We start from the raw sequence: 27,899 nt of genomic DNA, 5'->3' as shown, positions 1-27,899 counted from the left end.
TTGACAACAGCCATTTTACAAGGTGTGAGAAGATAGTCTCATTGGGTGGTTTTGATTTGCCCGTCCCTGAAGATGAGTGATGTTGATGACGTTTTCATGTGTCTAGTGGCCATTCCAAGAATGTCTTTTTTGGGAAAGTGTCTATTCAGGTCCTTTGCCCATTTTTTAATAGGACTATTTACTTTTTTGCTATTGAGTTGTATGAATCCTTTATATATTTTGAATGTTTGCTCCTTACGAGGGGTCATAGATAGCAAATCTTTTCTCCCATTCTGTAAGTCACCTTTTCTGGATACTGTTTGCTGTGCAGAAACTTTCTAGTTTGAGGCGGTCCCACTTGTTTATTGTAGGCTTTGGTGCCTGGAGTTTCAGGTGCTTTTTAGTTGTGGGGTTAGAGGAGATGAGAGCGGGAGAGAGAAAGAGAATTTAGCTACTTCTGCCAGAGGCGTTTGTGCCTTTTTTTCCTGTTTCTCTTAACCCCCTGATCTTTTCATCCCCTCTTTCTAGGCAGTATTATGCTGGCCTCCGGGCATCTAAGACTCCCCTCCTGCTTCAGGAAGTTTCTGTGTGAATGCCTGTCCTGTGGGATGCCCTGCTTCAGTGCACTTCTTTTCTGCTCACTCTTTTCCTTTGAAAATCCCCGAGTTCTTGTTTTTAAGGTTAAATAGGTTCCCAGCAATCCAGGGACTGTAAGTACAATAGGAAACACTGAGTAAGAATAATGGCTCGCCTCACACTGACTGGGTCAAGGGGAATGGGCTTTTTGTCGAGGAAAAAATGACTTCCTAACAGTCAAAATTATTTGGCATCTATTATGGCTAAAGATATGCTGCCTTTCTATGTGTTAGTTTGCTCAACTAGAGAAAAAGAGTGTGGGTTTGCGGAGTGTTTTGAAGCCGAGTGGTGGCACTGGGCTCCGTTGGGCTTAGGCGGGTAGGCTAGGTCTGACCTCTCCCAGGGGCTGCTGCTCCCCCCCTTTTCAGTCTTTGGCTTCTGCCTCCTCTCTTGGTTTCCCTGAAGATTGCAACCAAATCCAAGTCTCTTTCTCACTGCTCACCCTCTGTTTTTCCACAAAGCTTTTACATTGCTCTAAATGATAATGGCAATAATTTAAAAACCAACAGGTTTCAAAAGAATTTATTGTAGAAGAAAAAAGAAACTTCAGATGTTTATAATATACTACAGTATTTTATTTTTTCAAAGCAAAATACATATATACAGCATGAATTATTAACCATAGTGTCATCCACCTTCATTTTGCAGCCACTTTTTATAGACAAGTTAGAAGAGAAAGCTCTTTGAGCCCTTTTCTTATAAAGTAAAAAATAAAAATAGATATATCTGCATTGACTGAACATTTTAAGGCAGTTTGTACAAGTGTCCACAAGGGACTTCTCCCCACCTCTTGCTGAAACTCCCCAGCTGCGACTAGACCCGCTTCTGCCTTTCAACACCGCACCCCGATAGTGGCAGAGTAGGGAGGGCCAGAGCCCCCCCCCGACCAGGCCCAGGCCCCAGAGATCCCTCTGAACAGGTCCAGCCTGGCTCAGCCCACCACCCGCAGAAAAAAAGTTTTTGTCTTTAAAAAAATGTGTGGACTGAGGGTAATTTCATTGAATTTGAAAAATCAGAACTCTCCACCATTCTCTTTCATACCTTTCTCTAACACCCAAGACCTCTCCTTGAGGATCGAAATCACAGGGTTCTTCTCAGGTGAGGGATCTGTTTTCTGCCCTCACATAACCTAGGCCTTCAACTGAATGGGTGAAGTGATGTCATCATTGCTTTTCTTTCACAGAAGAATCAAGTGGAAAGGAAAAGTTTTTAGTGAATCTGTCAGGGATCCCAGGCAGAGAAAGCCCCCTCGGGCCAGTGCCCTGAGAAGTATGTGTGATAACCGACTGTGTTAAAATAATTCATCCCATTCGGTAACCCCCTTGTACTTAAATGTGATTGTGCCCCTCAGATCCTGACCCTCCCATCGGTGATTGTAGGCCAGTTTCCATCCCTACCTTTCTCTCCCCGCTTCCTGCCTTTCCCCGCCCTCACCCCGCCTCCATGCGTCCCCATTTTCCCAGGCCTGCCCCACCGCAGGCCTCCACTTAGGGCTGGAAGTCTTCTGGGCGGATCTTCATCTCCACCCGTCTGAGGGAGTAGCTAGACCCGTGCCAGCCGTACCAGGTGATGCCGTCCAGGTGCTTTTTGTGCTCCCCGAGGCGGTAGTACACTCCGTTGAGGTTGGAGTCCGTGCAGCAGTTGTACCAGTAGCCACCTGGCAGGAGAAGCAGACCAGGGCTGTGATGCCGAGTGCACCCTGCTTGCAAATCGCTCACAGACCAGACAGCAGGAGTTGGGAAGCTGCTTTTGGAACAGTGGCTAAGCAGTTCGAGCCAGTGTCCCCAACACAGCCAGAATGCCAGCGCTGGGGCTCTAAATCTATTCTTCTCACTTGGGAGTGCCGCCCCCCCCCATCTCACCTTTGCGGAGCTGTGCGCACTTATCTAAGCAGTTGTCATTGTCCTTGTCCTTGGTGCTGAAGGCCGTGTTGTTGTGGTAGATGAGCGCGTCGTTCCCTGAGTTGCCGCTGTAGTTTCCCAGGAAGAGGCGGTAGCTGTTGAGCTCATTGCCCAGGGCGAAGCGGCTGTACTCCGCGTAGCGCATGCTGCCCTCCCAGTCCTGTCAGGGGGCACGCAGAGCCTTCATGGGAGCTGCAGCGGGCTCTCGTTTTGTCCCCTCCTGCCATGCTGTCCTCTCTCCGCTCGCAGCCATGCACCCGGTTCCTGCTGCGGGCCTAGCACGGCTTTCCCACGTTTGCCTTGAGTTGACCCCACTAAGGTAGGAGTCGGAGAACAAGGGTCCTGGACCACGCATCTCCCTGAGTCCCCAGCTGGCCTTGATTGGCCCCTCAGTGGCCCTTCCCGCCCCAGCCTGGAAGGTGTGGGTGTGTGTGTGGCCGCATCCCCCTCGGAGGTGTGGTAGAGGGGCTCGAGAAGGGAGCAGTGCTCCGAGGCCTCTCACGGCCCTCGGAGTTTGCACGCAGGGGAGCTCGTGCCCCAGGCCGGAGCGGGGGCCCGCTACTCAGCCCCCCCGACTGTGGATCCCTCTGCTCTGACCCGAGTCTAGCCTCTTCTTAAACAATCTACAGCCTTGCTTTTGTGGAAAACAAACAAAAAGAAAAAAGAAAGAAAGAAAAAAACCTCTTTTCTCTCAACTGTACGGCAACCTGCAGGAAAACCATCATAATAAATACAGGAGCCTCTAGCGAGCCAGAGTGGGAAGGGGGCATCCCCAGAGTTGTGCATGGTTGTGTGTGGCAGCCTGCTCTGGTCCGAGGCCTTGTGCTCACCTCCATCTCCACGCGTAGCCGGGTCGGCCGTCGGGACAGCCGGTGGATGTGGTCGTTCCCCAGCCAGAAGTCCCCACGGATGTTGCCAAAGCCCTGCTTGTACTGCCGCCAGTCCCGGTAGAAGGAGACGAGGCCGCTCTTCCGTCTCTGAATGGTGGTCCAGCCACCGCCGGACGTCTCCATGTCACAGTACACCTGTGGCAGAGAGGATGCTCTGGTTGGGGACCCACGGAGGCTGGTGGAGGGGTGTGAGGGCGGCAGGCCGCACCCCCTTCCTCCCATTTCCACAGAGCCTGTGCATGTGCACACATCCGTAATCATGCTGGCTCACTACAGCCGCCGTCCAGCCGTGTTGACCAGCAGGAGCGGGATGGTGGGGAACAATTGTCACAACTGAGGATGGGGGCAAGTGCACATGTTGTTGGAGGAGAAGAAAATCCACGGATGCTCGCCATGTCCTCTCTTTTCTCCTTCCCCAAAGAATAACTGCTCTGGGTGGTGGCAAGAAAGGTCAGCTGCTTGGGTGGAAGTTATAGAATTATCTAATCTGTGTTAGAAGATTGGGTGTTTGGTTGATAATGACTTGAAGGGGCAAAACAGATGCCTAGGGGTTCCCAGGCACAAATTGAACGTGTGGCTAGCTCTCTGCTATTTGGTATGTTTGATTCTCTGCCTTGAGTTTCCCTTTGCTTTGACGGTGATGAGCCCGTGGCCCCCAGCCCTTCTAGGGGGCAGAGGACAGATGGCAACAGCTGGGCAGTGGGCTCTGCTGACCTCACCTCCAGCTCGGGGCTGCCCAGAAAGTCGTCGGGAGGCAGCTTGTACACTCCGGAGATGCGGTAGTTCTTCTGGTAGAGGGACGAGCAGTCGTAGATGGCATCTACAACAGGAGCAAATCACAGAGCTGAGCATCCAAAGCCAGAGGCCCCACGGCAGGTGGGCGTTCAGGCTGCATCTCAATTGAAAGTTTCAAAACTGAGACTTCATTTCTACCATGACATTCACATGAGTGTGCATTACAAGGCCGTGTCTGGATTTTGGAGAGGTGTGGGAATTGGAAGACCAAAAGGGGGGTGTATTTTGGCTTTAGTGGTTGGGGGGCTGAGGAGTGGGGAAGCCCTTCACCAGAAGAGCATCAGTGGAACAATCAAACAGGTGCTTTTAGGTTAACTCTGAAATCGATTATCCTGCGGAAGTTCTAGCCCGTGAATTCTGGCAACATTCCACTGAGTGAGGGCTACATAACAGATGCTCCTGTTTAATAAATTCAGCTTCTGGGACAGCCAGCCTCTCTCCCCATATAAGTCATGAGTATCTCATCGGGTTGTTTTGTGTGATAGGGATGGTTTTTCAGAAGTAATGGCTGTTCTTACCTGTGAGAATTAGCTATTTTTATCTAGATTGCCTAACTAGGACCCTAATGAAGGGAGATAGATTTCACATCTTATTCCCCCCCCCCCCTTCATCTAACACTGCTCAGTTCTCAAATGGAAATGCAAACACCCTGAGGAACACTTGCAGGCCCTCTCCTAGCGGCATTATTAAAACAAGCGAACAAGAGCATTGAGCAGGCTGGTTTTCACTCGGGTTGATTGAAATGCTTCCTTGGCTGCCCAGGGGCTACTGCTTTATGCCTGCTTGTCTCCATGTTGCAAATCTCAAAGAGCACCATGGAAGAAACCACCTTTCCTGAGAGCACTCAAAGAGAGGAACTCTTGCTATCCGGGAGAGGTTTCCCACCCTCTGTGTCTGGGGTTCTTTCCTTGGCGGTCCCCTGCACTGGGCCTTCAAGAAGAGCACAGCAATGGCAGCAGTTCCGCCAAGAACCATCCCAAGCAGAGTGTGTTGCGGCGGGGGATGGGAAGGCGCATGTCTTTGCCACCAGTGCCTTCATTTTCTATAATAATGAAAGCATCAGCGTACTGCTTTCTCGCTGGCCTACCTGCTAACACAGAATGAAGGTGACCCAGCACCTGGTAATAGAGAAGACAAATGAGGAACGGTGTCCTGGGCAAGAAGAGGAAGAGGCACAGCGGGAGAGCTGCCTTTGTTTGACCCCCAAGAAACTCCCTGCTGGGAGGGAGTAGATGCCGACTGGAAGAGCTGGGGGTGGCCCCGGCAGGTTCCCGGCTGGCCTGCTCTCCCTCGGGTGTGGTTTCATCTCACAGGCCAGATCAGGACCCACCTGTCTGGAAAATGTGCTGAAGATACCTTTCTATTCTAGTACCACACTGAGGGGCAGGAAGTACATGCTTAGTTAGAAAGCGATTTACACATGGTGGTTTTTTAATTAATAATGGGATGTCGAAGCTTAATTTCATGTTGACCCCCTCCTTTTTTTTTTCATCTGAACTGAGAGCAATCAGTGACATTCAGTCTGTTGTCTCTTAACTGGTTTATGATGTGACCAAAAGTTCTTGTATCAGCAGTAAGTGACAGAGCTGTAGGATATCTCCTTACAAGTAATAATTTCCCGATGATTCCAGGAACCTAGGTCTCTTCTCTCTGAATAGTAAATTGACCTTGGCCAGTCTGAGCCAATCTGACTAGAAACTGAAAATTATTTTAGAAAACGTTAAATGTGTCTTATTTGGGGGGCCACTGAAAATCCAGATCTCAGCATTGCATTTTCTTATTTCCTATAATGGGAAAATTGTATTTGAGATCACAGGAAGAAGTAAAAATCTCAGAAGCAAGGAATCTCAAGGAGCCTGTTCTTTCCGGAACACAAAGGAATTCTTCATCTGGCTCTAGGCAGCATCTGTACCTCATTCTGAGCCAGTGGGAAGAGTCAGGTTTGCAAAGAAGACACAGAATCCATTAATGCCCGTAGCACTAAATCTTAGGGACATGACAGAATTGTGTTTGGCAAAACTTAGCTTCTAGATCAACAGATGTTAGAGTTTTGGTGTTCATTCCTGCTTCCTTGGGACTGTCAGCTCTGGCTAAGGAAGTAGACCTGTGAGGGAGACTTGAACCATGTTTCTAAGACCTGTGATGTGACTGGGCAAACCACGTTGTGTCTCTGCTCTCTGGGATGTTAATTCCTACCATTCATAGGCTGAAACATGTTGTGAATGAAGAGATGGTGCAGACACTGGGTAAATTTATAGAAATGTACAGAACATGAGAGCCGGTGGCACATACCCAGGAAAATATACCCCAAAGAACCCTCAGTCATCGATCTGATGGCCAGGATTGTAGAAACCATGCTACAGACAGAGACGCTCAGCCATTCGAGCAAGAAGGTGATGAGCAGCATGAGAACGTGTTCTCCTTACCTGCCGAGGTCTGGGTGAGAGTCTGGGCTGCCTGCAGCTGCATGATGTCGATCTGGTTGTTCATTTCCGAGTACTTGCTCTCGGCGTCCGTGAGCCGCGACTCCATGCGCTTGGTGCTGCTCTCCAGCTCCATCACCTGCATGACCACGCTGACCCAGTCCCTCTCCTGCTTCTGGCTCAGGTCACTCAGCAGGCTGCTTAGGTTGGCCATCTGGGCCCTGAGCTCCTTGGCCTCCTCACAGCAGGCAGCTACTTTGAGCTGCGCAGGGGTCTTGCGTTTCGGGGGCTTCTGCGGCCACGCTGGGTGGCTGACAAAGGCCGTGATGAAAATGCAGAGCCAGGTCACCGCCGAGAGAGTCTTTTTCAGCATCTTTCCTGGGCCTGGGTGAGGAAGGCTCTTCCTTCTGGGTATCTGGAAATGCCCAGCTGAGGTCTGCAAAAGCTGGAGCAAATGACGAGTTGGCACTTTCTCTCTGGATGGGCTCCCCGCGTTCTTGCTTTCTCTTCCTGGGCTCTTGCGGAGCCTTTCTCAAAGCTTGAGTTTGAAAGTTCAGGTTAATTGGACTCCCTATACCTTTCCTTCCTTTCCCTGAACGCCCTACAGACTCAGCATCTTAAATAATATCTGCTGCCTGCACCTCCGCCCCCACTGTGGCCTGCGTGGGGCTTTAGCCCCTCCCAGCTCATCTGGGAGGGTCAGGTGCCTGTTGGGTGAAGTCAGCGTAAACTTAGGCCAGAGGGGAGGAGGGAGACAGGGCCGCGGCTTTCTTTCCTTGCCTTCGTAGTCTCTGGGCTGAGACAAGAGGACTATGAATTTGTGTGTTTCCAATTTCGGCTATTAGATTATGCCCCTGCCAGCCACTGGCTCAGCTCTATCAGCAAGCCGGGCAGGGTCAGAAGAATTTCCAAATTCCATTCTGAAGGTTACATAACCGTGGGGTGAGTCTAAGGTAGGCAGAGAAGTTGGGACTAAGGCTCCCTGCTCGCCCAGGGAGGCCTGTAAATGTCATCCACGCCGTTTATACAAGCATCTGGTATACGTTGGCATCCTGCTGAGCGAGCTTTTAACAAGGCTGGTTATTCCTTTCTCTGATCATCATTCAGTGTTTTACAAAACCTTTATTCCACCCAAATCTAACATTTTGTCCCATTTGAAAATCTCTAACTTAGAAGAGCTCTAGAAATAGGATAATCGTCTCAGGAAGCAGAAAAAGACTTCGTAGTTTATATCCACAGGATTTGCTCAGTCGTCTTTCTTTGCACGTACTTTCTCCATCAGCAGTGGGCCAGCATTAGCTTCTCACTCTTGGCATTTGACAAGGAGATGCCAGAGAGGACAGCAGGGACAGAAACTCAGGAGTGACGGACATGGCTCTGGGATGGTGCTGCACGCTTGCATCTGTGGGCACAACAGAGAACAGGCCCATCCTTGGCCTTTTTCAAAACTTGGAACGGACATTAAATCATAGGGAAAGGAATCCCCATCGCATAATAAATCCATATCTCTAGTGTCATTTCCCCCGTCCTGTGTAATACAGTCTGCAGATCTGAAGCTGTTCTCTCTGTGTGATCTATATCCCTGAAAGTAGGGTTACTGTCATGTCTCATGTACTGTGTTTGAAGGGCAATACTCCTTTGAAAACAAATGGGAAGAACCTGGGATTTCAGGAAACCTTAAATACTTAACATGAGCTTTTCACGGAGAATGTCTACAGAGGTCCCTCCATCCTTAGACGGTAGCGAACTCTGTCTTTGGAACACACTCTTGCTGTTTCTGTGTTAACAGAGCCACTGAGGCAGTCCTCGTACTGTTGCCATCCGGTGTGGGGCCTTCACACACGAGCCTGGCACCTGACAACCAACCAGCCCTCCCTTCCCTGCTATGATTCCCCCAGAGTCCTTTTCCAGTTGGGACTTCTGGCTCCCCGGGAAGCTAGAGTTACCAAACAGTTTGTTCCTCTCTAAATGAAAAAGTGGGAGTGGCTCGGGTAGATCAGGGTTTGTTTTCCCCCCTCCCTAGTCTCCTTGCCCACTGAGGGGTGAGGATTTGGCTGGCCCCTCTAGCGACCTGTCATCCCCTGCCCAGCATCGGCAGCCAGTCCCCACTCTGTTTGCGCAAATACCCAGCCCAGCCCAGCCCAGCTGGGCACTATGCTGTGCCCCATAGCATTCACTAACATGAACCCGGCCCCAGCTGTCAGCATCCGACGGCCCGGGGAACCCCGTGAGGATCTTCGAGCCCACGCTAAGCTCGTGCCCCAGGACCCACAAAGCCACGTGGAGCGTCACGTGTGACCCTGCCATCTCAGCACTGCACAGCAACACACAGGACAGAGTACCAGGGCCTCATGGATCCCCAGCCAGCTTTTTGTTTGTCCTTCCCAGTGGCCGTTTACCCGGCCCAAACAGGAAACTGTTATGAATAAATTTTCATATTCGGGCAGAAAGTGAATCAGTCATTTGTGGAGCAATCCGTTCTAGAGGTTCATAAGTTTGGATCAGAAGCATCTAGCTGTTAGCATGAATGCCTGCTCTCTGACATGTATTTTCTGAAAACCAGTTTCTAACATGAGGTATAAGTTGGCACAGAGGCTTTCCTTATTTGAAGATTTTCTTACATCACCTAAGCTGCCCAAATGTCAGTAAACCCTGCCCAGATTTTTAAAAATTAGCAAATTAAGAGTGTTCCCCATGCCAGATTATTAGCTCTCCAAACATCCACAACCCTGTGATGTCCTAGATTCTGAATTTCTGAAAGAAGGAAAAAGTCAACCCTTGTTTTGAGTACAGCTAAGCCAGTAGAAAAAACCAGGAAGGATGTGGCAGACTAGACCGGTTTTCCTTCTCCAAAAGGTTTTTTTACTCCCTTCTGTGCCCTTCAGCGAATAAAGTGACCATAAAAATGGGAATTAACTGAGAAAAATCTGGAAAGCAAGGGGTTGGACACCTTGCAGTTTTTCCCTTTCTCTATTTTGTTGGTGATGAAAGAGGGTTAGCTTGGTGTTCCTGGGAAAGATGTTTATGAAAACAAACTTATATTCTAAATGAGAAAAGCCAGTGAGCTTTCACTCAGCCTGGAAGTTCTCAAAGACTTCACAGTCTGGGCTGTGCTGCTTTGGGCTGGCACCAAAGACCAGAGGCATTCGAGCAGCCTGAGGGTTTCAGAGCGGGGAAGGGCCTCGAGGTGGTCTCTTCTACCCAAATGGGAGTGTCAGGTCTCATTTTCTTAAAAATGTTCTGGTTGGAGAGACTCCTCCTATTCTAATTTGTTCCTGTCCTTGCCTGCTTTTAAGCCATCACTGGCAAAATTGGTGAGGGGGAGGAACAATGAGCCTGAGAACCAGACTCTTAGTTTATTGAATGAATTCCTGTCAGAAGAACCTGGCTTGTTCGTTTAGTTGTGTACTAAATGGGGATATTTTCCTTCTCCTAAAGTCTGTCAGTGAGCCACAGCTTTCTTTACTCTATGCAGCCATTTCATACCTGACCCTGTGTCATTCGGTCTTACTTCTGTCTCAGCTAAAAGCCCACATCCATCCCAGAAGGTACATCCGTCTCCTCCCTCAGCTTCTCGAAGAGTGCATGCATTCCAGACAGGTTAGAAATCATGCTCTCCGGCCTCCTGGAGTCTGTTATTCATTGTAGCACCCAGCAAAAGAGTCTGTCTCTGCTGCCCTTGGATTCGGTAGCAAACACTGGTCTATGAGCCAGCATGGGAGTTGCAGAGCAGTGACCGTGCTGGCCCAGCCTCGACTGCCTCACGGTTTAGTTGGAGAAACAGACAGCTGAGCTCTAGGACAGTGTGACACTCGAGGACGGGGGCACAGAGGAGGAGGAGTGCCTAACCCAGATGAATTTGGGAAGGCCTCCCCGGGGGAGGGATGCCCAGGTTTCAGAGAAAAAGGAGGAGGTAGCCAGGGGTGGGAGGGGGGGGCCTCACAGCAAGGTGCAGCTTTGTGAAAGACCTTGACTTAGTAGGAAGACACAAGTAATGGAGTGTAGGCTTAAGCGGGGGTGGGGGGGTGGGCAGTTAAAGCCGGAGAGGAGGAGGGAGCCAGGCCCTAGGGACCTAAGGAGTCCGAATGAGGGGCATGATTGCTACTCTGGAGACAGAAGGAGCTCTGGAAGGAATCTAAGCAGCTTTTACCTCTTGTTGCTGTGTTTTCCCAAGTCTCACCGTGAAAGTGGCTTTTTGTGGTTGGCAAACAAGATTTTTAACTGGAAATGGGTGACTTAGAACATTAGAATTTCTTGAAATTGCAATTCATTCATATTAAACGCCCTGAAGGGATCATCTGGCCTGGGGGCTAAGAAGGCAGCATGTGAAGGACTGGAGATAGTTGGGCCTAGAATCAGGCGAATCTGGGTTCGAATCCCTTGCCATCACTTGATAGTTATATGCCCCTGGGCAAATTATTTCTCTGGGTTTACACATCTGTTCAGTGGAGATGAAAATCATAACTACTTCATCTCACAGGATTTTTGGCTAACTAAAACAATGGATTAAAATAATTAAAATGGGGCACCTGGGTGGCTCACTGGGTTAAAGCCTCTGCCTTCGGCTCAGGTCATGATCTCAGGGTCCTGGGATCGAGCCCCACATCGGGGTCTCTGCTCAGCGGGGAGCCTGCTCCCCCCGCCCCTTCCCGCCTGCCTCTCTGCCTACTTTTGATCTCTGTCTGTCAAATAAATAAATAAAATTTTTAAAAATAAATAAATAATTAAGGCATTTTTAGAAAACTAAATTTGGGGACACCTGGGTGGCTTAGCTGGTTAAATGTCTGCATTTGGCTCAGGTCATGATCCAGTGTCCTGGGATCAAGTCCCACATAGAGCTCCTTGCTCAGTGGGGAGCCTCCTTCTCCCTTTGCTTGTGCTTTCTCTTTTTCTCTCTCTCTCTCAAATAAATAAATAAAATCTTTTTTAAAAAATGAAAAGAAAACTAAATTTGGAGGAGTTAAACTACTAGAAATCAAGATTTATCACAAAGCTACCGTAAGTAATTCGGGCAGTGTGGTGTTGGCACAAGGATAGACTCACATGCAGATAAGCGGAGCCGAATCAAATGTTCAGAAACACCCACACATAAGCAGACACTTGATTTTTGACAAGGGGGCACCACAGAACGGGGAAGAAAGGACAGTCATTTCAGTACGTTCTTCCAGGTCAGCTAGGTAGACTTACCTACCTCACACCCACACACAAAACTTCCAAGTTCAGAGAAGGTTTGAGTTCTACATGTGAAAGGTAAAAACTAAAGCTTCTAGTTTTTTTAAAAACTAAAGATGTAACAAAAGATCTTATCTTTAGCATCTGGGGATAAGCAAAGATTTCTTAAGCAAGATACAAAGTACACCAACCATCCAAGAAAACATCATCTAATGCAATAAAAGGAGTCCTCCTTGTTCATTAGAAGACACTGTGAAGAGAGTAAAAAGGCAGGAAGAGACATATCTCTATGTACACTGTCTGCAGAGGATATGTAGAGCTGTGACCCAACGATTTTTTTTTTTAAAGATTTTATTTATTTCTTTGACAGAGATCACAAGTAGGCAGAGAGAGAGGAGGAAGCAGGCTCCCTGCCGAGCAGAGAGTCTGATGCGGGGCTTGATCTCAGGACCCTGAGATCATGACCTGAGCTGAAGGCAGAGGCTTAACCCACTGAGCCACCCAGGTGCCCCAACCCAACAATTTTTTAAAAGGTAACCTACTTAAAGATCGGCAAGAGATGCCAATGGCACTTATTGCACAGAAGAGGATCTCCACAAGGCCAGTGAACGCATGAAAGGCTGTCCAAGCTCAATTCAAATTAAAACCATCTGCCACCACTAAACACCCAACTAAAGTGGCTACAGTGGAAACCACTGATAGTACTAAGTGCTGACAAATATGTGGAGCGGTGGGGATTTTTGTATATTTCCCGTGACATTTTCACATACTTTCACAGAAATGTGAATTGGGAAAACCCCTTTGGAGAGCGAGGTGTCACTGTCCTCAAAAGCTGAACCCACCCCGTAACCCAGCACTTCTACTCTAGGTATAGTCCCAGCAGAAATGCAAACACACTTGCACCAAAGACACATACAGGAACGTTTGTAGGAAAGCCGCGCTCGTACTGGCCAAGAGCTGCCAAGCAGCTAAATGCACATCCGCGGCCAGATGGGTAAGGTGTGGTATATTCATAGAGCGGAGTTGTCTTCGGCGGTCAAAGGGCAAACTCCCGTAGCACGCGACAGCATAGATGTATCTCGCAACCTCATGTTGAGTGTTTAGGTGATGTTCCAAAGCTGTGTGTCAGAAGTCAGACAGTTGTCGCCTCCAGAGAAGAGGAAGGGTGCCATGGTCGGGAGAAGGCTCCGTGCTTCTGGGCTGCTGGCTGTGTGTTGTGTTGTGTTTCTGGGTCTGGATGGCACTTACCAGGGTACTTTTACTTGGTGATGATTTCTCAAACTGTACCCTGTGTATACTTTGTATATAATTGTGGTTAAACTTCAGCTAGGAGGCTGACTCAAAAATAGGACACATGAAACAAGAGTGGCGGACGCATAGTCAGTGTCCAGCGATAGAAAGTATTAGTACTTAGGGGGGCCTGGGTGGCAGAGGCGGTTACATATCTGGCTCTTGGTTTCAGTTCAGGTTGTGCTCTCAGGGTTGGGAGATCGAGCCCCACATCTGGCTCCATGCTGAGCGTGGAATCGGAGATACCCTCTCCCTCTGCCCCTCCCGCTCCTCCTCTCTCTTTCTAAAATAATCTTTTTTTTCAAGGTATTATTATTTAGGAATACGGTCATCATCTCACCAGAAAAGCCCTCCCTGCCCTCCTGAATCTAAACCAAGCCCCCAGCATTAGTCTCCATCGGAGCACTGTGTTTTCTTCATGGTACTTCCCTGCACAGCGCTTACCTTGGGGTTTGTTTTTTTGTTTGCGTATCTGTTTAACTGACCTGTAAGGCCTGCGAAAGCGAAGACCGTATCTGTCGTGTTTACCACAGCAGCTCTAGCAGCCAGCTCTTAGCACAAGGCCTGAGCCCAAGGAGATCCTTCCCTGGAACTTGTCAAGTGAAAGAATGAATTCCCAGCAGAAGGTTGTCTTCGCCTACATAAACACCTGTCATGGAGACTTAGAGTCTCTCTCCATGGCCACTGGCAGTACTTTGTCATGGTGAGGCCTTCATCGTTGGCTACCACATTCTGTCCTGCTCTGAGTCCATTTTTCTTCTGTCGGTCTCAGTCACAGAACCAAAGGAAGTGGGACCTGGAAGCTCTGACCGCATTCCATCCCACCTTGTATCTTAATCAATACCCAGAGGCAGTGTCCTTACTGAATACTCACTTTGTCTCCCTGGAAACCATTGATTTGTGTCTTACTCCTCTTTCTTTACATTTGAAGATGACCAGCAGGAGGACCACAGAGCTTTTGGGGCAGGTTTTGTTTTGCGGTGCCTTGTGGCGGAACTGGCGTGTCTGGTTATTTCAACTGTGTTGGCCTGTTAGTGAGCCATCATCGTAGCCTGGGGCGGGGGGGGGAGGGTGGCGCAGGGTGGGCAGCAGGGTGGGCCACGTGCAGCAGTTCATGTTGAAGACAGAACAAAGTAACGTGTCCCCATAAAAACAGCTGCATCTCTGGGCAGCTGTACTTCCTATAATTTATCCAGGGACCTGACACATCCTGCTGTCCCCGAAAGGGATGAAATGCCCATGACGCTGCAGTAACAGAAACTCACTCTTAGCTGGAGACAAGGCCCTGTCCAAGGTGCAGGATAAGACCACACATTTGTACCCAGCTGCCCTGGGAATGCAGAGCTTCCCTTCAGGCCAGACCTCTGCCACCCTCACGTAGGCTGCACTAACGGGAAAACGGGACTGTAATTCTTTGAGAATGTTCGAGAAGTTGAGCCAGTTGGGGCAGAGCAACCAGTTAATAGCAAATGTGCCTGGACTTTGCAGTCTGGGCAAGGGGCTTGAAGGGCGGATAAAATGCACTCCATGTCCTAATTCTAAACACATGTTCCCAAGGTATCACCACGGTGTGGCTTGGATGTATGAGTCTTGCTTTTCCCGTTGTTCCCTGGCTTCCAGAAAAGGCACACAGTCTTGTTCTTTTCCTCTACCTCTGCTGGAAGCAAAAGCACTCTGGCCAGAGGGGTGAGGATTTGCTCAAAGCTCCTCACTTTTCGACAAAAACACATTCCAAGCCTCTGGGCTCATGTAGACTTCAGAAGTGCCGTGTGCTTCCTAGGAATCTCTCCCCCTCCGGGGCAGCCACACGTAGCAGAAGGTGCACGGACCAGGCAAGCCCCTGTGTGGCCAGAGCACAAGCACAGACCGGATCTTCTGAGCCTGTCTTTTTCTGTAATGCCCTCTTACATCAGGCCAGACCCAAGAGGTCAGATCTCTCACTAGTCACCAGTAGAGCATACATTTCTTTCTGGCCATTCTGAAGACCTCCTACAGCTTCATTGTACAACAGCTTGTCTTTATAGAGACAAGATGGGCAAGAAAACTGACCATCAACGAGGAGCAGGACCAAGGGAGGAGTCCTGGGGTTTCTCCTAAAGCTGACCAGAAGGACAGAGGGTCTTTCATTGCAGGCCAGGGCCAAAGGGGGAAGCTTGCAGTAGTTCAGTAGTAAACATCTGCCCCTCCTCTCTATCTGGCTCACCTTCCAGGATGCCTTGGAATTTAATGGGACCTCTCTGACTGTGAGTTAGAGAAGCTGCTTCTGAGTGTTATGTACCCCTGGGCCAGGGCGAGCAATTAAACCATGTCCCAGTGCTCCAAAACCTTGAAAGACCTCCCATATCACGATTCAGAGATGTCAAAGTGTGCGTCTCACAACTGACGGAATACAGTAGGTGCTGAGTTCTGCCTTTACCCGCCTCTGACACAGCCTGTCTGGCGATGGCCACCTGTGCTGGTGGTGACACCGCTGGTCTCTCCAGAACTTTTTGGTCATCTCGAGACTATGAATCTTGGCAGCTCAGTGATAGCGTGTCACGGTCATCTTTTGTCAGCCTGTCTCGACCCAGAAGTAGCTTATTTTTTCTCTCTTTCCTGATTCCAGTATGGGCCTCGGCACGTCCACAATGTGGCATCTCTCTCCTTAATGGAGCAGAAGGCCGTCTCACCTCTGCTTGCCCAGTTGCCAGGCGAGAGCTCAGCGCTGCCAGATCCCTAGATGCCAGCTCATGTCCCTTTTGTGTCCTAGCACCATCCCCATAAGAGACTGAATCAGCTCATGGACACCGGGAAGCCAGGAGACCAGGATGGTAGTCAATTACCGACTCTGCCGGGGAGTCTAGGTAGTTGAAAATGAGCCTTGGGTTCACCCGAGCACCCAGCCCGCTGCTGCTCCCCTCCGGACAGCTGCTCTCTCTGCTCCTCTCCCCGGAGCTCCTCATTGCACTCTGGATACCAAGAAGCGGAAAGGAGGAGAAAAACCTCCAGGCATCACCAGAAAAGGAGCAGTGCTCATTGTTGTAGAATAAAAAGATAATGGCCAATTTGTCAAGAAGTGTTGACAAGAAAGATAAAGTTGGAAGTAATTAACTGGCTGACATGCTGGGAGTGATGTGTCTGCCAATGGCTCCCTAAATCAGCCGGAGCCTTGGAAATGTGACAGCCATTCGTCATTTTTACAGCTCGCCTCGACGGGCCCCAGGGTTGGAAACCTGGCCGGCACAAATCGTGCGCCTTGATGCTCCGGGCCTCGAGGCCTTACAGGGACTTACACCTTGTGCTCGGACCCCCAGCCCCTACGTCCAGCCACAGGGGTGCCTAGAGGTGAGGGGTTGAATGGGGCAGCTTGCCTGGCTTCTCGCTGCCGCCTTCTGGGTCCGTTCTTAGAGGATGGGCGCTCTGCTCCCCAGAGCCGGCCTCGCAGACAGACTGCTCCTGGGCAGGTCACTCACTGTACATGGGAGAGTACTCCCGAGCTCCCGAGCAGCGCCGGGGCCGCTGATGGAGTGCGAGTGCTGCCCACCCCCAGCCCCGGCCAAGAAGGTGTACCCGAGAGACCCATCACAGGCCTGGGAGCCATGGGCAGGACGAAATCGTGGAACTGTTCAAAGTAATTATCCAGACTGGATCGAGTGGGAAACGTCTCTGTCATGCGAAAAAGCAAAATACAAAATTAAATGGATGCTCTACTCACCATTTATGTATGTAGAATATGCACAGGTAAAAATAGTATGTTTTAAAAGGTGGTTAAGTTGTAGGGACATTGAACAAAAAGACATACGTCCCCTCTCCAGTCTTGGAAAGATAGGACTTTTTTTAGGTCTTCCCTGTCCCTGATCTCTGTCCCCACACAGCTGTTGGCATTCTGTCTTTTTTATTCTTGAGAATTCCCGCTTTCTCACATACAGTTTTAGCATGTCCTTTAGGTATTGTGACAGTCGTACATGACAGTCAGCTGTGACCGAGGGAAAGGGTGAAGACCAGGCAAAACCCTTTATCCTTAAGACACTCTGCACTGAGACGTCCGGAAACCATGTCATGTCCCAGGCAGGCCCCCTCTTCTGCATCACACCTTTTTTATCTTGATGCCTGAGGTGCCCTAGAGCCCCAGGGACACCTAATGTCCCAGCTTTGAAACCTCCTGACAAGGCTGGCCTTCTCTTTGTTAATATGTAGTAAAGGAGTAAAGTGACTTTTCCTGAATTCCTGAAGCAGAAAAGGGAAGTTTGACTCCAACAGCCAGTGGTACAGTTGTCATCTCCTGACTCTGGCTTCTGGTGGGTGACTGGGGCCAACCAGCCTGCCTTCACCTTACCCCTGCCTGCGCTTAAATTGTCCCTCGGGGCCTCTGTCTGTGTCACGCTTCAGATGCTCTCATGTTGCCTTCTGTTTTCACCACGGTCCTTTTGCTTTTCACTTACCCTCTTCAGGGAGAGGCTGTCACATCCTTGAGTTCCCCAGAGTCCCACGATAACTGCCTGATAAAGCCATCGGGGCCCAGCCAGCTTCAGCTCCTCCTGGCTCTGTGCAGGAATCAAGCCGTTCTGTTTTTAATCATGCTTGGGGCATAGAGCTAAGTCTCGGGGCTCAGAGAGGGGACAGGGAATGGTCTGAAGTGGTCCCCTTCTCTAGGAGAAGCAGGATAAACTGCTCGATGCAGTGGTGAGGACCCAAAGCAGTGTCCAGCTTGGCCGCATCTTGGCTGGTCAGGAGCTCCCCGGTCAGAGCTGCCAGGGTCCCCATCCACTGCTGTGCGTGTGTGTCACCAGCCCGGCGCTAAGGGAATCCAGAGAATTCTTAACTTGACAAGGAACCAAATAAAACACAGACTGTGGTCTGCACTAGAAATAGGCAGGAGAAAGAAGGCCCAGAGCCATTTGGGAAGCAAGTGCATAACGTTTTCATAAATTCCTGATGGGAGCACTAGGAAAGCCTAAGTGGTCTCCCAGATGTGACCGCAGCTGCTCCCTATTTGACTGACTTTCCAACAGGCTCGGGCTTCGCTCTTAATAGCCTGAAGGTCACTAAGGCTAAGGGAGGAGGTCGATAATCGGATGAGCCACACAAGAAGGAATTAGTTATCAGGCCAAATTACTTTGGATTTGACATCAGTCCAGAAGCCTGTGGAGCAATGACTTTGAAACGCCTTCAGGAAACAACAGAATTCCTCAGGGCATTTGGATGCCAAGTCAGAACCCCTTAGAGTGCTGCGCTGGGGGCCAGCACTAAGACCTCGAGCAGGTGGCCCCTGACCCTTCCAGTCGGTCCCACCCTGCCCGTGACAAGCGCTGAGGAAAAGCTCGAAGGGGCGAGTCCCGGAGAAGGGAGCAGACTTCCTCCCAGCCCTTGCTGGGGCGCCCGCGGAGGCCACGAGAGAAGCTCCCTCACGCCTGAGTCGCTTTGCCGCCCTCGCACTTCCCTGCTTCTGCGGAGGAATTTTCAGACAGTGGGGAAAAAAGGCGCGTGGTGTCACGTGTGTGCCAGGGAAGGCACTCGTCCTTATTCATTAATTCAGCTCAACTCTAGGAAACATTTCCCTCCATGGCCAGGAATTTTCCCAGATTCTAGTTCTTTTTTTTTTTTTTAGATTTTATTTATTTATTTGACAGAGAGAGATCACAAGTAGGCAGAGAGAGAGAGGAGGAAGCAGGCTCCCTGCTGAGCAGAGAGCCCGATGCAGGACTCGATCCCAGGACCCTGAGATCATGACCTGAGCCGAAGGCAGCGGCTTAACTCACTGAGCCACCCAGGCGCCCCCCAGATTCTAGTTCTTAACTCAGCTTCCCTTAATAAAAATTAAATCTTGGGGTAGAGAAGGGGAGGTGGGCAATGAGTGAAAAGGCTCTGATGGCCTCCTCCCCCCGGCTGTCCCTGCCCGGTGTTTGTCTGTCTCTTCACGGTCTCTTACGCCAGGTTCGGCGGTGGGTGCTGGCATTTACTACACGGATTGGCTATTTCTGGTGGCTCTGTAGATTTTGTGACCATTAAGTTTTCCCCCTGGAAGACGGAGCGGGATGCAGAGAGACCCCCACAGCGCATGGGGACGGCCGTGGGCTTCAGCAGCCACCAGCTCACAGAGCTCGCTTTTCCTTTGGGGCCTCAGCGCTCGTCAGGGGTAGACAGGAAATCTGTCGCCCTGTCATTCCAGGCAGTTCTCAAGGGCATGTTGCCACCTAACCTCCAGCTCCGTCAGCTTGTTGGTCGTGAGATCTTTTTACTGGACTGATGTCAGCAGGGTCTGCTGCTTGGCCCCGCTCGCCCTACTTAAGCCTGCAGCAGTAATCGGGGGAGACGGAGGGGTGCGCAAGGGAGCGTTTAGAGAATGGACTATAGAAGGCTCCCAGCGGCCCCATAAAACAAGAGCTCCTCGTTAAGGGGGCTTGAGCAAAGGTGATGTCTTCCCACGAGCCAGACATACAGTCTCTCTCTTCAGTCTCATAAAACCGCATCTGAGTCTAAAAGGGGACTATTTCAGAGGACAGCCACGTGTCACCCAAACAGGCAGGAGACTGGGCACTTAGCTACTGAGTTCCCGACAGATGCTTATTTTCCCCACGCTTTGCAGCCTGGGCTCTGTCCGTGAGCCTGGCAGCCTCCAACAGGTTGCCTTGGAAAAGCCCGCTGGGGCCACCCGGCTGGTCTTTTGGTTGGGAGCCTTCAAGGCCTATCAACAGTTTCTGAGAGGAAAGGAGAAATAGGAGTTGGGAGCTCAGGGGTAGAGGGGAGCATCAGCCATAGCATCCCTGGAGGGGTGAAGGGATAAAGCCTGGCACGGCTGCTTCCTCCTGCACGGCAAGTTATACGGAGAGAATCAGCTCACTGATAGGCACCGTCTGGTGCTCGCTTTCCTGCACCGCGCGGCCGTCCACACGGGCCTGCTGATTCAAGGGTAGAAGGCGCCGGCCCTCTACGCTGACAGCACACCTTTAGTTATTACCTAAGATCCTTTTGAATGGTATGGGAGCCTGTGACCCGGGCCACGGTTGGTTCATATGTAAAATGGGAATATTAATATTAGTGTCTAGCTTACTGAGTTGAGATTACACATCTAAGCGGTAACCCCAGTGCCTGGTACACGCAGTCAGCACTCAGTAAACTCAGGTGTCTTTCTGTTGTTACTATTATATGTTGCCTCCCTCAGTGGAATGCCAGAGGTCATGGAGCAAGGAGGAAAAGTTGAGGTCCCCAACGACCAGGAGTTTGATCAGCTAACCTCTGGAACTTCGCACAAGCCGCCGTGCCCTCCAGCAGCCTTGTAGCGCGCCTGGGAGGCTCCATGGGAGGCAAGAAGAGAGAAACGTAGCTTGGGGAGAAAATCCTATAGGAAAATAAAGGGGGAACAGGGAGGAAGAAAGAACAAACGGAGGCAGCAGCTGGGGAGCTTAAAATCCCTGCTCCGAAAGTCACCTGTAGGTGTGTACCTTCTCCTTCCCTTAAGGTCCTTGATTCAGAGGCCAGGGATTTCATATGTGAAAGGGACCCTCTCTCAGGCTGACCCCGCTCCTTTTTCATGGCTATGTCTCAGTGCATTTGGACCAAGTTGTAATGTTGCTGTGATTGTCCATACTCTTGGGCAGAGCTTATCAGGAGTCTCGTAGCACACCTCCAGGTTTCCCGGTACTTGCTGAAGTTCCCTCCAAGGAACCCAGCCCTTCTCTTTCCTTCCCACTGGGCTCCGTCTGCAGCCTCCACATTTAGGTGGGAAGCCTCGTGCAGGGGACTTACTCGAACTTTCCCTTAAAGGAGTGGGAGCCATATGATGAGATTGGGTTGTTTTTGTGTGTGTGTCTATTTTTAATTTGCAAACCTCTGTTGGTCTGTCCTTAGAGGAGGGATATCAAAGCTGTAGCAATATTAAGGTAAAACTTAAATTTTTCCTCTGAGGTTCTTAATCAGTACTTGCTGATTTGGGTCCGTTTGTTGTTGGGCGCTCTCCTTTATGCATGATGAGTGGGAGAGTGGAACCGGGAGCGCCTTTTGCTTGTCTCCAGTTTTGTGTTGCTTTGTCTGGGGTGAGGCAAGCTTCGGCAGTGTTTGTAATTTGTTCTTGAAAATAGCTCTTGCTCCAGAACACAAGATTGGAAGACATTTATTGGAACTCCTGGATTTTTATGTCTGATTCTTAGAGTTAACATCTTATGCTTTTGGCAAGGAACACATTGTCCTCCTCATCGGAGCAGTTAATATTTCTGCCATGGCCATCCCAGTAATCCACACTGGCACCAAAAACAATGTATGGACTCTATAATTGTATGTATTTACGTGTGGTATGTTGTTTATGGTCGCAGAGCCGGGCCTCCGGAAGTGTAAGCCCAGGCTTTCCGGCTCTGCAGCCAAAGCTGCTCCAACCCGTACTCACCTTACCAAAGGAGAGTCACGAGGCTGCTTCAGATCATCTGGGGACGTCCCTCCCCATGCATGGTGGGCCTTGGGGAAAATTGCTGCTCTTTCGGGCCTGAGTCTCCCCAGGAGTGAAATGAGACTGCTAATACCTTTCCTGCCCACCCTCTCGGACATGCGTGAGGTCAACGGAATGATAGATCGGAAAGATTATTTAAAATGTGCTTTGTAAACATGAGGCATTAGATTATTACTTTCACAAATGTGAACTTCTCTGGTTTGACAGATTATGGGCAGTTCCTTTGTGGTTTTATTGGAATAAATGTGGTGGAACTTGAATTTTAAAAAATAATATTTATCCCAGCAATCTCTTGCCATATTACCACATTAAACTCAAATCCTGGAATTTCCCAAAACCACTTAAAAATTAATTCTCGTCAAGTAGACAGTTTGTACTTAGGGCAGTAAACCAGATCCCTTGCTCAATAGAACAGTCTAGACTCCCAAGCTGGACTGTCAGAGTTTGCTCCCCACTTAGGAGCAGATAACATCACTGTTGGCCCGTGACTTTCTCAGGCCCGTTTATCCCTCATTTCCTTCCTGAACATAAGCGTTGGCTTCGTTGCCATTTCCCCTTATACATGCTGTTGGAGCAAGGGTCTGAGCTTGTGCAGCTTCCGGGACCTCTCCGCACCCTCTCTGGTTAACCAGCTCTAGGCTCAGCCCGTCGCTGCTGCTGCCTAGTTGTCCCAATAGGTGACATTCCCCCAGTCGGCCTCAGGGGCCACGCGCTGCCCACCGATTACAGCAGAGTAGTGTGTTGTTGGTGAAAAACATCGTCCCATGGGACTCTGGGTGGGGTCCCTTTGCTGCCCACTGCAGAGGCCAGGGGTGCTCCTCGAAGATGATCTAAGGAAGAATCTGACTTTGACGGAAATGGGCTCTCGCAGGGGAGCAGTCGAGATGGTTGCACGGCCACGGTCCCTGGGGTTCGCTATCACTAACGGGTGACCCAGCCTCAGCGCCACTTCTGTGTCTCATTCCTGAAGGCAGCTGATGAGAGGAAGTGAGAGGTACAAGTTCAGAGGGACCTCATCTGGTTGTGTTCTGTTGGGGCCCCAGGGATTCTAGTTCTTAGAAACCAGACACATGCTGCCTGATTGACAGTATCCGAGAGGACACCAGTCTGTGCCGATCAGACAAAAGGGCCCGGGAGCCAACCAGCCTTCCTGTCTGCCAGACACTGCCCCTCAAAAACAAGAGTGTGGGATCAAGATGCCAGCGTCCTGCCAGTAAAGTCATTCGGGCTGGGCTTGCTGGGAGCTCAGACACAGTCAGTGCCGCCTGTGCACCTGCAAGGCGCTTTCTCCGGCGTGCTGGTGTGCCGCCCGCCCACCATGACCCCTGCGCCTCCCACCCCCCGACACGTTGAGAATAACCAGCTCTCCTTTTGTTTCCCCAGCATTAACAATAAGCTACAGCAGCCAGAGGCAGCCGCCGGGGTGCTAGAGTACGCCATGAAACACTTCGGAGAGCTGGTAAGTGCCTCGTGCCTTTTAGGAAAGCAAGAAGTAAAGCCGTGCCAAGGGAGGCACTCGGCCACAACCCTGAGAAAGTTCCTTCCTTTTGCTGTTTTGTTTTTTTTTCTCCCAATCGATGATGTCCGTTGCTGACTTTCGTGTATCGAAGGAGACCATGGCTCTGTGGACTGTATTCAAACCAAATACAGATCACGAGGACAGAATCTGACGAATAGGGAGTAGTTGATATATTTCAGACTCCTGGTGTGCCCCTGGCCCCTGGCTGCGCACTCTCGGTACTCCGTCTCCTTTGGTCCTCACGCCGGCCCTGCGACTAGAGGTCTGGCGGTTAGCCCATTCCTCGGGCAAGGGGCCTGTGGTCCCAGTGGAGTCACAGGCTTGCCTGAGCCAATAGTGAATCAGTGGCTGAGCCAGGACTTGAACCCAGGCAGTCTGGCCTCGTCCATATAACCCCGGCCTGAGTTATTTCGTGTCGTCCGTGGCCCCGAGCCTCGCCACCAGCCCACAGTTAATGCTCCGTACCCGCCTTGGAAGAAACCATAGCCAGTTCTCCATAATACAACATACTATCACTTACCCGTACTGTTGGAATTGGTCCGTTTCATTATTGCTCACACAGCTTCTCTCCTGCCGTCTTGGCCTCACCAGTATTCAAATGTTCCCGTTCCCCTCTGTGGTCCTGGGAGGTTGCTTTGGTACCTTCCTAACCACGTATGAAGCATGGACTTCCCAGAAGATGAAGAAGTTCTGGATCTGTGTATTTGATGAGGAAACCTTTTGTTAGTCGTATAGGCTGCTTACTCCGATTTGCCAGAATCCAGAGCCCAGTGTATTAGAGTGTAGAAATTCGGGGCTGCTTCACAGGTTTTTGCCTCACACAGGGGCTAGGAAATTGGACTGAAATTTTTCAGGGAGTATGTTGCCATCTCAGGGACAGATTTGTCACTAGACCAAGACGACAGCTCTCCTGACGACAGAGCAGAAGGGACATCTCACCCACCTTTGTCACTACCCTCATTCATAGAGGGAAGATTGGCTAAGGGGGCACTTAACATAGCCCCCCAGACAAAGATGCCCCCTCCTTCAATGTCCTTAGAGCTTGGGCCGCAGTCAGTGCCCAGAGAAGCAAGGATTCACGACCGTCTGGCTTTCAGGTGATCTGCCAGCAGATAGCTTCTACCCAGCGGCTCAGAGGACCAACCATTAGGGGAAGTTCCTCCGTCTCTAGATTCTAAAGGGGACCCTCCGCTCCAGGATTATTGCTAAACCTAGGGTGGATTTTCTGTTATCTTTAGGTAGCTGAAGCAAATTAAGCTTGACAACGGTTTGCCTTTTCTTGGCAGAGCCTGTGCTTTCTCAGCACAATTTATGTAACAGCAATCTCATTAGACTCTCGTGTGATTCATTGCTTAAACCTTATAGTTTCTGCAATCTATGCCCCCTGCCTGACCTGCCATAGCCGCTCCCTCTGCTTTCCACTCGTTCATGGCGAGCCTGTGCCATCCGCCAGTCACGAGCCCCTTTCTCTTGCCCGCGCAGGGTAGAAATCCCAAATGGGTAGACTGGTGTTCGTTTTCAGTCTAAGCGTTTTTCATGGGACACTGTCTTCATGGTGACTCTTCTAAAAGACAGCGACTCCACTACATTTTCTCTTTCATGTTCTTCTCAACAGGCTTGGAAGAGGCAGTTTAGGTAGTTCGACCTTACAGAGAGCCAGACATGCCCCCATTGGTGGGGGCCGTGGGGTAGTGAGCTCTACCATTCACTGACACTGGGGAGAGGGCCGCTGGGCTGTAGTGGGGATGGGCTGTGCCAAAAACAGACGAGGGGACTTGGGCACGAGTTCACAACCAAAAATAGAAGTGACCTCCTTGCAGAGGTTCAGGAAGAAAAGGTCCTTTCAGAGAGCTCAGCTCAGTAGCTGTCAGCACAAGTACCTATTCAAATATCAGTTCCATTTAGAAAGTAGCGGGCGGTAATAGGGGAAACTCACGTGGGCCCTGCATTGTATCATACAGATTCCACTGCGGAACCATCTTGCTGTTAGAGAAACCCCTGGAGAGCCACTACGCTGGCCTGGTAGAGAAATGGCCTCTTACTAAGCTGGTGATGGAGAAGCCCAGAAGACAGACGGAGGTGGGGGGTCAGTGGGCGGCAGGCAGAGAGTCCATCCCCAGACCACTTAGAGAGCCGGAGTCTGCAGCCCGTCTCCCTCACGTGGCCGGCACTGCGTTTCAGCGTGGCACACCATCTGCCCGGGGAATGGAAACCAGCCCTTGGCCCCTGACGCTGGTAAAGCTGCCAAGCGCTGAGCAGGAGGGAACATTGGATGGAAGGAGGAAAAGTTTTCCAAAGAATTTTAAGTGGTCGTGTTATATTGTGCTTTAAACCATTATTTCCTGAAAGTTTAAAAACCAGAGAATCAGGAGCTTTTAAAAAGCGGGTTATTTTCCTCCAGCAGCTATGCAGATACGCCTGGTCTTTCAGGCCCCTTCAGGAAAGCAGCTGCCATCCCGGTCCTGTGGCCACTGTCCACAGTGCAGTGGATCAAGGCCTTGGCATCCACATCAGGAGTGCTGGTCGGGGCTTCCCGCTGTCCCAGATGATGTCCCCTGTCATTGCGTCCCCACGTGCTGGAGCTGTGGGGACACGGCCTGCCATCTGCGCTCAGATGATCATCCCAGGGTTGTTCTGTCCACGTGCCAAGTCCCCAGCATTCCCAGCACCACCAGGCACACCTCCTGATAGTCGGACGTTCTTTTCAACCAAAGCCGGGACACACGGGGATAGGTGAAGCATCCAGCGCCTTAGGAAAGGCGGTTTGTGGATTGCAAAACACACCTCCTTGTTCTCCGTGCCCACAACAGTCCTCTGTCTTTTCCACTTGGCAGGAGATCCAGGCTACCTGGTACGAGAAACTGCACGAGTGGGAGGACGCGCTCGTGGCCTACGATAAGAAGATGGACACCAACAAGGACGACCCCGAGCTGATGCTGGGCCGCATGCGCTGCCTCGAGGCCCTGGGGGAGTGGTGAGCGCGGCCTCGCTGGGCCTTCGGGGTTTGCAGGGCTTCCCCCAGGAACGGTTCTCACCTAAGACACTCATTTTTGTTTTACCTGGTGTTTTCCCGATAATCCTCTACCACTTGGGTGTTTGGGGTTTTCGGGGTTTTTTTGTTTTTTTTTTTAAACTTCGACTTGTAATGCTCTAGGACAAGACAGGCTCAGGTGAGGCACTAGGGTCTGCACCTGCTCCTTCTGTCTGCCTCTTGCCCAACGACTGTGAGGACCTCAGGTTCTTACTCTCTAGCCTGTTTTCTTTTCTCTATTAGCTTTTGCTAATGGTTTTGGAAAACAAGAACAAATCTCTGCCCTCTTCAGATGCTTCGTCTTTATGGGGTGCTGACTACATGCCCAGCACTCTACGAAGCTCCAGAGATTAAAGACAGAAAATAAAGGCTTCCTCCATCGTGAGGTTCATGAGACAAGCACACTGCAGACAGTTATCAAAGCTGGAGAGTACAGTGACAGCGGTCTGAGCAGACGACTCTGAAAGGCCACCGAGGGAGCAGGATGGCCTTGCCGTTCCTCCCCGGAGGAAGGGCTAAGGCTGGGGGACAGCTGAAGGAGATGGGGAGGGGGTGCCCCAGGTAGAAGCAACAGTAATGCTTAGCTGAGAACACCTGCCGCCGTCTTGGTCTGGGGAGTTTTGGGGGGACCTTGAAGGAAAAATGGCCCCTATTCTGTTTGCTAGCATCTAGTGCAGTTTTTTAAACTAGTTGAAACAAAGTACCATAGTATGGGGGTGAAATATTTTATAGTTTTAAGTAGTTCAAATGCCACACCGTCTCCCCATGTGTAGATTATCCAGACTTTCTCTGAGACATGAGACTGAAGGTCCCCCTCTTTATCCATCCAGCCAGTAATTACTGAGCACTTATTCATGGCCCATTTCCACACCAGGCCCCAAGGACACTGAGGGAACAAGGCAGACACCGCCCCTGCCTTCCCAAAGCTCAGTGGCCAGACAGCTGAGCTGCTGTGGTGCAGAGTGAATACAGTCGTAAACAGGAAGCGCAGGGGACTGTGGGAAATAGGAAGGGGCCCTCATCCAGGTTTGGAAGGTTTTGGAAGGCTTCCAGGAGGAAGTGATCCCTAACTTGAACGGGTACAGTGAGAAGGAGCGAGCACAGTGTGTTCAGGGTTCGGAAGGGTCAGTATGGCTCGGCGGGTCAGGTGTGATGTGGGAAGGTAGAAGGTGAGGCAGGAGGGGAGCCAGGGCCCAGACGGTGTGGGGCTTATAAGCCAGGTGAGGAGCTGGGGTACTGACAGGCCATCGAAGGACTCGACTGGTCCGTGGCTGGCTGGTTTGCGTGACACACACAACCCCTCTGGGAGCAAAGTCGGAGAGTGGATTGGAGGGAGACGGGGGAGGCAGAATTGCATAGACCTGTGCCCTCCCAGTTGTATCTGCGTTCGGGATCTCCGTCCCTGAAGGTTTTTTTTTTTAGTCTACCTTTTTATATTCACTTTTTATTTTTAAAGCGTTATTTTTTAGAAAAGGTAATGTGCACATGGCACAAAATTCAGTAGTACAAAAACAGTGTCAGAACTGTGCAAGTCAAGTCTTCTCCTTGTCCCCTAGCCCCCCAGCCACTGAGACGACCGGGTCCCCATGTGGACTTCCGGCGACGGTCCGCATCTGCGCACCCGTATACGTTATGATGGTAAACTCCACTCACCGTTTGCAGCTTGCTGTCTCACTGAACACGTGTGAGCCACCTTTACATCACAGCCTACAGGTGCTGCCTCTCTGAAGGGCGATGTTATGCTCCATTGGATTAGTCAACCTCAGGCTATTTAAATAGGCAACTTTAGATTTGTTTTGAAATTTGATACCTTGGACAGTTTAAAGAATATTATTGAAAAAAAT

General features: G+C 50.5%; 2 protein-coding genes across 2 annotated transcripts in view; one reads left to right on the top strand and one right to left on the bottom strand.

The window, feature by feature from the left end:
- MTOR (mechanistic target of rapamycin kinase) overlaps nt 1–27,899 on the top strand; it is a gene marked incomplete at its 5' end in the record, with an annotated part of 84,102 nt that overhangs the window by 19,079 nt on the left and 37,124 nt on the right. The window contains 2 exons of the mRNA XM_082686706.1: nt 22,889–22,964; nt 25,859–25,998. Of these exons, the coding sequence (XP_082542832.1) occupies nt 22,889–22,964; nt 25,859–25,998 (216 nt within the window). The remainder of the gene's footprint in view (nt 1–22,888; nt 22,965–25,858; nt 25,999–27,899) is intronic.
- On the bottom strand, nt 1,169–7,223 carry ANGPTL7 (angiopoietin like 7). The gene is made up of 5 exons (XM_082685386.1): nt 6,628–7,223; nt 4,126–4,226; nt 3,347–3,541; nt 2,478–2,676; nt 1,169–2,272 (listed from the first exon to the last, which is right to left on the bottom strand). Exons 1-5 carry the CDS (start codon nt 6,995–6,997, stop codon nt 2,103–2,105), a joined length of 1,035 nt encoding a protein of 344 aa, XP_082541512.1. The 5' UTR covers nt 6,998–7,223; the 3' UTR covers nt 1,169–2,102.

The sequence above is a fragment of the Mustela nivalis genome (assembly GCF_964662115.1).
Source record: "Mustela nivalis genome assembly, chromosome: 10".
Classification (NCBI taxonomy): Eukaryota; Metazoa; Chordata; class Mammalia; order Carnivora; family Mustelidae; genus Mustela; species Mustela nivalis.
Note: the sequence above shows the minus strand (reverse complement) of the source record. Positions and strands in the feature narration are given on the sequence as shown.